This window comes from Colletotrichum costaricense (genome assembly GCF_030867565.1).
Source record: "Colletotrichum costaricense strain IMI 309622 chromosome Unknown Scaffold_7.1, whole genome shotgun sequence".
Lineage (NCBI taxonomy): Eukaryota > Fungi > Ascomycota > Sordariomycetes > Glomerellales > Glomerellaceae > Colletotrichum > Colletotrichum costaricense.
The window spans coordinates 2,385,109-2,396,299 of NW_026848236.1; the positions used below are offsets into that span (position 1 = coordinate 2,385,109).

Below are 11,191 nucleotides of genomic sequence, written 5' to 3' on the forward strand. Positions count from 1 at the left end.
TTGGACCACAGAGACCACATTGGGATCCATAACTCCTTGAGCCGTTGTCCTATGGATACAGCCTACTAACTAGAGGGTACAGAAAGCGCTAATACATATTGCGATCCCCACAGGTCCCCGAGTCCACATATGTGTAGTACAGCCGGTTATGCTTTTCCCAGATTTGCGAGATTGTCTATCCGTACGGCTGTATAAGTCTGTCCGAGTAGCGAATTTGAGTCCCACTAGTTACGTACTCCCTTGTAAAGACCCGAGTATTCTTGCGAGATACAGCGGGATTGCCGATTCAGGGATATTGTAGAAGTTGTGTTGATCGAAGATTACAAGTTCGGGTAGAGTGGATGAGTGGGTGAATGAACCAAGACTGTTTGAAGAACGTCGATGGAGAGTGCTCTCTTGTAGGTAAGTGAGAAGACGTGGTTTAACAGGTATGAAGCAGCTACAGAGGATAAGGTAAACAAGGTATTCCGGGCTGATTTTCCAAGTCACCATCGACAAATTTCAGCATGGGCAGTCTTTCTCATCAAAATTTTGTCCCTCCGACGACTCAGAAGGCCATCGTTGTAAATGGCAAGGACGAGGTCGTCATCTGGGACGAGGCACCATGTCCCAAGATCCCAGCGGATCAAGTCATGGTTCGCGTTGAGGCCGTTGGCCTCAATCCGAGTGATACCAAGATGAGGGGAGCCTTTGCGACAAAGTTCGGCATCCTAGGTGCAGATTTTGCAGGCACCGTGGTCGCCGTGGGAGATGAGGTTGACAATATCTCGGTTGGCGATAGGGTCTTTGGTGCCCAGAACGAGATGTACGGAACCACGCCTGAGCGCGGTGCATTCTGCGAGTATGCTGTGACCCGTGGTAAGATGTGGACAAAGGTTCCAGAGTCTTGGAGCACTGAAGCAGCTGCATCTCTACCTGTGGGAGTGAGCACCGCCGGAATCGCCATGAAGCTGCTTGGCTTGCCTCTGCCCGGTCAAGGAGCTGCGAAGCCTGCCTATGTATTGGTCTATGGGGCCAGTACAGCAACTGCGACAATTGCCATGCAAATGCTGAAACTGTAAGTCAAATCGTCCACCATATCTTTGAGGAAACATCTGACGTAGTCATCGTGAGCAGTTCCGGTCTCGATCCGATTGCTATTTGTTCCCCGAAGAATTTCGACCTAGCGAAAAGAAACCAGGCAGTAGAAGTTTTCGATCGCAATGATAAAGAGCTGGCGAAAAAGATTGTGAGTTGCTGAAATCCGAAGTTTGCATGTTGCGTAATCGTAAGGCAACCAATCACTGACTGATTGTTTTTCACGTTCAGAAAACATACACGAAAGGGAACCTGAAATATGCCTTGGACTGCATCACGACCGTCGAGTCTACCGCCTTTTGCTACGCTGCTATCGGACGAGGCGGCGGCAAGTACGTGTCTCTTGACCCTTGGCAACAGCATGCTGCGACTCGAAAAGTTGTCACCGCGGATTTTACAGTCGGCCCTCGAATCTTTGGGGAAGGATGCACCTGGCCTGAGCCCTACAAGAGCGATCCGTCGGAAGAACTGCGCGTCTTTGGGGTCTCTGTTTGGGAAACTGTAGAGAAGTTGATCAACGAAGGAAACTTGCAACATCATCCGCTTCGTGTTTTAGATGGTGGATTCGAGGCAATTCTGGCGGGGATGGAAATGGTCCGAAACAAGGTACTCTCTGGAGAGAAAGTAGTTGTACGCATGAATGCTTGATTTGATATTCAGATAACTAAGGAGACATGCTCATTGGAAGGAGCCATAATCCTGCCAACCTCTCTCAAGAAAAGTAGCAACCAACATGAGAACATTCTAGCCGACTGCTCAAGGTCCGCGGGCCAAAGTCATCAAGTCGAGCCAGCATGATGCGATAAAGCCCGGGGAGAAAGTCATACAGTGCTCTCTTCCTCAAATCTACCTTGACCCACTGAAATCGGCCGAAGTACCTTGTTCAAAGCCTCCGTGGGCTTGTGCTTTCTTTCATCTGATGCGATAAACTCATCGAGGCACATAAATATCTCCCGAACATTGCTCTCCTCACCTGTCCTCGGAGCCACTCATACTTCCAGCACCAAAAAACCTTGCACACCAGACTCACTCACTTCGTTCTTTTCACAAATCTTATACATTTTGAGGCAAGATTTTCATCTCCGTCTTATTTCTCTACCCATACGCAGAGAAATACCTGTCCATCCACAGCCGCAATGGTCACATCACTGAAAAGATCGCCAACGCGGGCCATCCTCTGCATTCATGGTGGCGGTGCTTCACCCGACATATTCCGTTTCCAACTCGCGGGTTTCCGTGCAGCTCTCAAAGAGGATTTCGAGTTCGTGTTTGCCACCGCACCCCACGTTGCCGTCCCCGGCCCAGATGTTCTTCCCTTCTTTGCCGGAATGAAGTCGTTTTTCTCTTGGTTTCGCAAGGGCGCAACCGACACCGAAGGTGAAGTTGCCGTGTTCAACGAAGCCATCAAAATGGCAGTACAGGACTGGCAGCTGGAGAACGAGCACGTCAAAATTGTTGGTGTCTTGGGCTTCTCGCAGGGCGGGCTAGCAAGTACAGTCTTGCTGTGGGAGCAGGAGGTGGGATTGGTGCCGTGGCTCCCGCGATTGGAGTTTGGAGTGTTGGTCTGTTGCGCTTATAGTGATGTCGCGACAGATTATATCCGCAGCAAGTCAGAGGGCAGTGACATTGCCAAGATTTCGGTGCCTACATTGCATCTTCACGGCAGTCAGGACTGCAACTTAGGGCAGGCGAGAAACACTCTTGCAACGCATTACTCCTCGAAGGCCGCTCATGTTATCAACTTTGAAGGAGGACATCACATTCCTCAGAAAAGAGAGGATATTATCAAGATGACCAACCACATTCGACACCTTGGTAAAAAGGATATCATGCACTAGTTTGCTTTAATCAGACGAAACCGTTTCTACATGTATTTAGCGATACGTTTTACCTCATACCTCTCACTTGAGCAAAACTGCTGAATCAACGTCACTTCCAGCTAGTTACGTGACCACTGAACTGCTTTTTCTAAATGTGACCTCACGTTTCTTTCCTCTGGGAAACCCAAATCTGAAGGTTATCTTTGAACCACAAAGTCCAACACTTCTGATCTTCCATCCATCGGTCACTTTCAGGACATAATTCCATGTCGAAATGGAACAAAAAGGTGGCGTACAAGAGACGCATTTCCTGCAATGCAAGACTGGTCCAACAGGTCAGCGAATTTATATCGATGCGATGGCATTGGCCTTCGAAAAACGTTCGGAAAACTTACTTCTTGCCAATACAAGCGCGCGGACCGGTCCCAAATACCTGGAACACACTATGTTGGTCGTATGTGTGGTACTCATCGTACCCACGCTCACCTGGAATCCATCTTTCGGGGATGAACTCGTTGCCATCTTTCCAGTACCGAGGGATGCGGAAGGCGGTCCAGGTCGCGATCGACATTTTAGTCTAGAAGGTGGTTCAATTAGCCATGGAACGGGCCCTCATCAAAAGGGCCATGAGATGATACTGAAGAAGGTGATACTAACGTCTTCGGGGAGAAGATGACCGAGGATGGTGTTGCCCCCTTCACCAATGACACGCATACCACCCGTCGGGACAGGAGGGTGTACTACGATGAACCGTCAGTTGTGTTTCATGTTAATGAGAGACTGGAAACTCTTCGCACATCTGAGGCATTCGGTGAGGCACGCCTGAAGATACGGCAAGTCTTTGAGAACATCGCCTTTCAGCTGGTTCGAGTCGCCAACAGATCTCACTTCTCTAACTAGTCGTTCAAGCTTTCTCGGAGACTTCAGCAAAAGATATGTGAGAGCGCTCAGCGCTGTCGCTGATGTCTCAGTGCCAACTATCATGCTAGAAGTAGGAAAAGGCAAACCGCGTGTGTCAGTTACTAACATGCGTAGCTTCAGATAGGTACCAGGAGCAACTCACAAGTTGTTGGCGTTGTTGTTCATTTCAGTACGAGTCAGCGCGTTCGGACCCTCGGCCTTGAGAACGAGCCCCCAGATGTCGTTCCTGGCATCAGCGCCCTTGGCCAACCTCTTCGTGACACGCTCATGCGAGCTCTGAACGTGCACAGCAGCAGCCTTCTTATCTTGTTCCGGCTGTAATAGATGCCACAAATATGAGATTACCGGGTAAGGCCTCAACCTTGCCTTGACGATCATCCGCTTGAAATTCACCTGGACAGCGTCGACCCAAGCATTTGATCCACCGTTCTCGAGGCAGCCAAGTGCTTCGCCGAATGCAAGATCTGCCATGATATCGAACGTGGCGAAATTGAAGAGCTGGACTGCATCCATGACAGCAGCTCCAGGAGAGGTTTTCTCGCTAGAGATCTTCCGACAAACTAGATCGACCATTTGCTGTGCGTAAAGCGCCAGCATAGGTTCTTGCTTCGTGATGGCGCGGTCGCTGAACGCATTGCTGAAGATTTTGCGTAGGCGCTGGTGCTCGGGACCGTGAGCTGACGAAATCGAGTAACTCCCGTTAGAGAAGAGATTCTTGCTGTTTTTCCTCTCTTTCGAGTTAACTTTACGAGTGGCCGTCGCATGCCCATATATGTCCTTCCAAGCCTGAGGTGTGATGTAACTCAGACGGCCAGGCTCGACGCGCACAACGTCGCCGTATTCTGCGTGGAGCTTATCGAGCCAGCCGACAGCATCGCCATTCACGAAGTGGTACACATGAACCAGTCGGGTGATAGCTGCCAGTCGCGGGCCTGGGTATCTTGCCAGTGGATGGAAAATGAGGTTGTAAACGGCGCGCAATATCGCGACTATCACGAGCCACGACGTAATCACAAGGCAAAACAGCCCGGCTGATGATAAAAATGATAACATCTTAAAAAGAAAGACTCCTTTGTACAACAAGAATATGATGAAAATCTGATGGTCCCGGTGTAATGCTTCGGCTCTTCGGCCGAAGAAGTCTCACCCGAGTCGAGTTCATATATCGCGCGACTCCGTCGGTTGAGGCGGGCCGGCGTTTTGAGGTGACGGAGGGCAGGGGCTGGGACCTGACATTAAGACGGCAGCAAAAAGCGCACAAATCTGCCCGGCCTTGGTTCCCCGCTCAACCCCTATCCCCTGCACCTGGGACAGTTGTCTAGTCATATCATATTGTGCTTTCACGCCACTGCTTGCCTCGTACCAGACTATGACAAGCTCGGTACTCAAGTGGGCATAAGTATGCTCCGTGACGCCTCTCATTGAAGATGGCACTGATGATCCCATCTTTGGACAAACTCCTGTAACACGCAATCGCTTCCGCATTTTTATCCTTCCAGTTATCATTGACAATCATGGCAGCAGTCACTGCCTTCTTCGAGAGAACTGATCTCCACGAAACGGCGAAGCCGTACTCCTGGGATGGCCCTGACGGGCAGTCGTTCCCCAAGTCGAATTTCGTCATGAAGGACATGGAAGTAAGCTTCAGGCAGATTTTGTTGGAAAAAAAGACCGACGATGTTGACGAGTGGGCAATTCAAGCTTAATCTGACCGACATACGAACGCTGCCAGATTTCAAGCCTACTATTGAGGAGAACGGCTTCTGTTTCCTCGAGAACAAGTCCAAAGAGCTCTCGAAAATGACTGGAGCGGATGACTGTAAACCTTACTTGGAAGAGATGGCTCAATTTTTGTACGTTTGCACCATAGCTGCGCAACCAAAGAAGACGCTGATGATTCGCAGAAAATCTCGATTTGGTACAGATGAGATTTTCCCCATCAATGCCAATGTTAGTGACTACTCTAGTTTTGATTACAGAAGCCTTCATTAGGTGGCAATATCATACTTGCTAATCACACTTGACCTAAAATCAGTTTCGAGATGCACGTTCGCAAGGAGGCCGCACAGGACACCTTCCTTTCGCCCACTTGGGTAAGAGAATCTTCATTATTTCGTCGGCACATTGTTCGTTTCTACCGCTAATTCGAATTATGGCTGCAGATAATACCGTGGCCAGTTCTTGGAGCAGAATATCGCTGTTCTTGACCGAGGAAGAACGGCAACGCGTTCTCTCAGGCCAGAGTCGGGCGAGAATTATCAAGTATGCAGCGACCAAAACTCTTCCTCGGCTTCGCTGTGATTGACATTTTTGTTTAGTATCTGGCGCCCGATGTTCAATCATGCCGAGGACATTCCCTTCGCCGTGTGCGATCCAAGGACTAACATCGATCTCGCCGATGTTGTCTCGGTTGACCGCATCACCCACGAAGCAGCCAAGGAAGTTGCCTACTTTTCCTGGAATCCTGCCCACAGATGGTACTGGATGAGCAACCAGACCCCTGACGAGATTGTTATCATGACACAGTACGACACCCACCCGCCAGGTGGCTTTTTCAACAGTAAGTTGCCGATCATCAATTGGCGCGAGCATATCACCGCCCGCCAAGTGGTGACCGAGACTGGCCTAGTCGACCAATGGACAAGAAACCTTAACTAATGAGCTCCGCACATAGTTGTACCCCATGCTGCATTTCGAAATGGAGCGGCTCGGCCCGGCTGCCCAACGCGGTACAGTGTTGAGGCAAGATTCATTGTACTGGAGCCCGCGCCGTATCAGAAGGATGGGCCTGGTCCTAATGGTCCATTCCCAGAAGAAAGTCGACTTCAGCCGTGGAAGAAGTGGGTTACACCGCCTGAGCCGAAGGCTGTCCCAGCCCCCACCGCTGATGCAAGGCCAATGTACTTCTAACTTGACGGCGCGAATTGTAAGCGTGTGCCTCGCTTTGTCTGGAGAACGAATGCGCTCCTGCGCTCGGTAGTGTCATAGCTCAGAAATAAGAATACTTGGCATGAGGCATGGAGCTCTCCACTGAATGCAACCAGGGCCTCAAACGTTAGATACCTAGTTTCCTAGTCGAGGTACAGATACAAACACGTCAGCTGGGACCCTGAACTTTATTCTCGTCCCGACGTGGTGGAACTGTCAGCATCTAATCGGGTACTCCGTCTTGGGGTATGATTCTACTGTACAAATGACGTGCGGCGAATGCCGTAAAGCTCCGCAAATGTAGTCGGCAAATCTTCATTAACCGCTCTTCCCAGGAAATTCTGTAATCTTGTGTTAGAGGGCCGTGCTCTCACCTGCGTCCTTGTGAGCTTTCAGACACGGAGTGCCGGCCGGAAGAAAGTCCCGTATCCGCGGGATTCACGGTGACCGGAAGCATCTTACATGTCGAATGTGAATCGTGAGCTATCAGAACTAAGAAGAAAACCCCGGTGTAAATTTCTGAATGGTAACCTCCTTGCCTTAATCACCGGCGACCGGCCGAGAGCGGCGCGTCAATGGACCCCGGTTGTCATTACACATGTATCCGTAGTCGAGAGTATCCGTACAATGGCCCGAACCGGACTTGCTACTGAAGCTCATGACTCAAGAGGACAGAGCGCTTGGCTCCGGGAGACCGGATTGATTGTGGGGGATAAGTGTTCACCAAGCCCTTCGATACCCGGCCGAGACATGGATGGTCGGCAACGTCGACCGCTTGGCGCTAACCCGATATAACTGACTAGTACGGATACTACGCAGTAAGGGACTAAAATACGAATCCGACGTTACGAGGCACGCCTGCAAAGTCTATTTCAACTCAAGTTCGTTGTACGAATAAGTATAATTTCGCCTAACTCTATCGACACTCCTATTTACCCAAACGATAGGCATTACCGAGGTAGTCATTCTACCTCGCTATTATTCAGACCTGCATACGCACATAAAGTTAGACTTTAAGAATTTCCTATCACTAATCTTCGCAAGTAGAACTTTGATCGGAGGTGGAGAGGACTTCTAAATCTAGACCGGCGGGTGAAGCGGTGAACATCAACAAGCAAGGTCATGCAACATCTTTCCAGCACAGAAAAGTTCACCACTTGAACCGAAAATGTAACTTCTCGTCAGAAAGCCACGTAATGCAACCTGGGCAAAAACGGGGGTCTTTCACTGCGACATTGTGAGCAAAGTCATGAACCCAAGCCGGCTACGGCACCTTTTACGATGCCTAAGGTGGGGTCTATGTGTGCATATACAGTGCGGATAACACAGAATATATCGATGCAGTGCATAGTAGGTTTGAGCTGAACCTCCTGAGTATTATCCATTGCTCATCACGAGACTGTGAGCACCATCCGAAGTCTCCAAGGCTCCAACCTTCCCCAGTTTCAAAACTTTCACCTCGATTATTGCTGCTCAACGACCCAACATGGCATCGACTCTTCCGCCACCGGCTAGCTCCCTCATCTCTGGGCTTGTCTTCGAAGGCAAGCCTTACGATGTAACCAGAGATGACCCTCTAAGGGTGTTTCAGCAGAATGTTTCTCGCGTTCGTGAATACATCGAGAAAAGACTGGCAGTATGTTGGATCATTTCATAGTAATTGTAACTCAGTGATGATGGTCTTCATTTTTCCTGTAGCCACAGTATTTAGGCCATAGCTTATTATAATATCTAGGACTTTGATGGACTTGGTACTCTCGTTGAGCTCAAGCTCGGGGACGGATCAGAGTACTTGAGTCCCCCTATCTTCATTGATTCCACATCAACGAGTGCAGCACTGCTCGATAACATCCCAGATGATGTTCAGCCTGGAGTCACGGTAAATATTATGCCGGAGTACATCCTCGATGTCATTGAAGGCCGCATGCACGCAGTTCACGCCTTTGGCAAGCGCGCAAAGCCTCCGTGTCGTGGGAGCTTCCCAATGTGCTTTGCTCCGGGCGGACGTCCCCAGTCTGTTGTCAACGCAGATAAGCTGGATCCTCAAGATCTGCCAAAACCCACCGAGGACGCTGAGCAGATTAAACGCGATCTTCAGAAATGGGGATACGCAATGGTGAAGAATGCTCTTTCGGCGGATCAGGTTGAGATTCTCAAGGCTGCTGTTGAAGAACAAGCAGCTGGCGAACGATTGGCCGGTGTAGCCCACATGGACGGTTCCCATGTGCATGCTGACGATCAACCGAATCAACGAGTCTGGTAAGCTAACATTGGACTTTTGTGCCTTTCATCTTGCAAGATTGCTTTGGCTTCTTCTGAGTCGTATTGGACACAGCCAACTGATAATTTCATATAGGAGTCTTCCCAACAAAGGCGATGAGTTTTTGGATCTTTTGAATCATCCTCTTATCGATGCAATTATGCCCTGGTTCCTAGGTAATGCGTTCAAGCTCCATTCTATGGGCGCCAACATTGCTCGACCTGCAAAGTCTGGTATCTATATGCATCGTGATCAGATGGGACTCACCCCCGAGACAATCGATCACGCTTACCTTTTGAATGCTATGTGGTATTTGGTGGATGTTACGGAAGAGAGAGGCGCCACCCGTATGTATCCCGGGTCTCACAACAAGAATGTCGCGCCGCCTGTTATTAATCAAGTTGTAAGTCATTGCCATTTTGTTTGCCTCATAGGTTGCCCAAAATTTGCTAGATATCTTATTCATTATTACTAGGGCGGATCCGTACCGGCGGCAGCTCCCGCTGGAACATGTGTGCTCTTGGACAGCCGAACCTGGCACTCGACTGGCGTGAACACGTCAGACACGACACGACCTATCATTCTGTCAGCATTCTGCCGCTTCTTTTTGCAGGCCATGGAGAACTACCCGGAGCTCATGAATGCGGAGACCAAGGCAAAATTATCTGACAGACAGCTGGGGCTTTTGGGATTCCGCGTTCCAGTGCGAGATGGAAAGCGGGCGCAAGCGTACACTGCGTATAATTACCCAGGCGCGGATTTTGGAAAGTCGAGGGCATCGGCAGATATTGCATGGCTCCCCAGCAAGACGAACGGGAAATCTTAGACTAAACATGCTAGTCGATATTGTCTCTTCATGGAATAACGTGATGCAAAGGCCTAGGTAGAGAGAAATATAGTTCCTGATTTGTTCTAGAAAGCATGAGTTTTTTGAGCATTGTAAAGAATCAAGCATTCCAAAGATCTTGAAAGATTTTTATTTTCTTGACTTCATTATCAACCTCACATCGAAATGCACACTGAAGAGTAGAAATATGTGATCTTCAGAAATCTTTTATCTCTCATATATCCGATCTACACTCCATCATGCCAACAAAGGCCCCAAGCAGCATTGTCTCAGCCAGGCGACATCTTCATTTGCGCCTGCCCTGATATATTCTAGGCTTGTTCTCTTCCAAGATTCCACATCCTCCTCGGTGCAATCCCAAACTCGAGGGTTGATGGGAATAAGCCACAGCATATAAATGCCGGCACTCAAAGCAACTCTGGACACGAATGCTTCGTCTACGACAGCACTACCAACCCGTTGCTTATATGCCGACAAAAACGACGAGAGCAGGCCCCTATTGCCAAACTTTGCCTCCAGTATGACAACTTCAGCAAACCACATGCGAACATCGTTAGAAGGATCACCGTAGTGACATAACTCCCAGTCCACGACCGCAAGATCCGAGGCCATTCCCTTGCCATCGGGAACACGTACCACAATGTTCATAGGCCGAAAGTCCCAAGGCGTCAGCGTGTGGATAGGAGCGGGTGCGCGCATTGCTGTTAGCACCTTTTCCGACTCTTCGTCGTTCATGGCGTCTTTAATAGCCTTTTCCGCTAGACCACCAGGTACATAGAACTTGTCCAACTCATTATGATGAGAGCTCCATCCGTCGGGGCCCAGGTTGATACCAGCAACATGCAGGCTACCCAGCCATCGACCCAGTCGCGCACCAATTCCCGGCGCATCCAGAAACTCGTACGTCTTGTAGGCCGTCCTCAGATCAGTCTCACCGACATTGCTCATGATGAAACCGTTCATTGTTTCTCGGAGCACTCGCGGGACTTGGACTGATGGCTCCTGATGGCAAGCTTCTTCCACTGCTTTGGATCTCAGAGCTTTGACTTCAAACTGAAGTCGTTCCGGTGAGACTGGGAAGTTCCGGTATTTGGGGGTGCTGTCGGCGCACTTCATTATGACTGGCTGGCCTGTCTGATGACCATTGGCTGAGGCCTCCGCATCGACCAGTCCTTCGAGTCGCCAGATGTAACATGATGTACCAGTGTTGAGAGGTATTGCTGTATCATATGAGACCCCGTTTTGTGTAAGATATTCGTCCACTCCAGACTTCCAGTCTCGTGGATGAGGGGGTGCTTGCGGCGTAGAAGACATTATGGAAGCGTCGTTAGGGTTGGC

At 49.7% G+C, this 11,191-nt stretch overlaps 5 protein-coding genes across 5 annotated transcripts; 3 read left to right on the forward strand and 2 right to left on the reverse strand.

Moving 5' to 3' along the window:
• Nucleotides 1-506: 506 nt before the first annotated feature.
• Nucleotides 507-2,915, forward strand: CCOS01_07945 (alcohol dehydrogenase GroES-like domain-containing protein; the record flags this gene model as incomplete). The annotated part of the gene is made up of 4 exons (XM_060456108.1): nucleotides 507-1,057; nucleotides 1,117-1,228; nucleotides 1,309-1,671; nucleotides 2,187-2,915. The coding sequence occupies 4 exons, from the start codon at nucleotides 507-509 to the stop codon at nucleotides 2,913-2,915; spliced, it is 1,755 nt and encodes a 584-aa protein (XP_060314000.1).
• Nucleotides 2,916-3,057: 142 nt separating this feature from the next.
• On the reverse strand, nucleotides 3,058-4,871 carry CCOS01_07946 (averantin oxidoreductase; the record flags this gene model as incomplete). The annotated part of the gene is made up of 5 exons (XM_060456109.1): nucleotides 3,058-3,220; nucleotides 3,293-3,474; nucleotides 3,555-3,637; nucleotides 3,695-3,882; nucleotides 3,961-4,871. The coding sequence occupies 5 exons, from the start codon at nucleotides 4,869-4,871 to the stop codon at nucleotides 3,058-3,060; spliced, it is 1,527 nt and encodes a 508-aa protein (XP_060314001.1).
• Nucleotides 4,872-5,332: 461 nt separating this feature from the next.
• On the forward strand, nucleotides 5,333-6,728 carry CCOS01_07947 (uncharacterized protein; the record flags this gene model as incomplete). Its single annotated transcript, XM_060456110.1, has 7 exons — nucleotides 5,333-5,455; nucleotides 5,520-5,671; nucleotides 5,723-5,768; nucleotides 5,854-5,911; nucleotides 5,981-6,080; nucleotides 6,137-6,378; nucleotides 6,493-6,728. 7 exons carry the CDS (start codon nucleotides 5,333-5,335, stop codon nucleotides 6,726-6,728), a joined length of 957 nt encoding a protein of 318 aa, XP_060314002.1.
• A 1,504-nt stretch (nucleotides 6,729-8,232) lies between these two features.
• CCOS01_07948 (phytanoyl-CoA dioxygenase) lies at nucleotides 8,233-9,832 on the forward strand (the record flags this gene model as incomplete). Its single annotated transcript, XM_060456111.1, has 4 exons — nucleotides 8,233-8,382; nucleotides 8,482-9,005; nucleotides 9,103-9,409; nucleotides 9,482-9,832. 4 exons carry the CDS (start codon nucleotides 8,233-8,235, stop codon nucleotides 9,830-9,832), a joined length of 1,332 nt encoding a protein of 443 aa, XP_060314003.1.
• Nucleotides 9,833-10,090: 258 nt separating this feature from the next.
• Nucleotides 10,091-11,167, reverse strand: CCOS01_07949 (uncharacterized protein; the record flags this gene model as incomplete). Its single annotated transcript, XM_060456112.1, has 1 exon — nucleotides 10,091-11,167. One exon carries the CDS (start codon nucleotides 11,165-11,167, stop codon nucleotides 10,091-10,093), a length of 1,077 nt encoding a protein of 358 aa, XP_060314004.1.
• Between the last annotated feature and the right edge of the window lie 24 nt (nucleotides 11,168-11,191).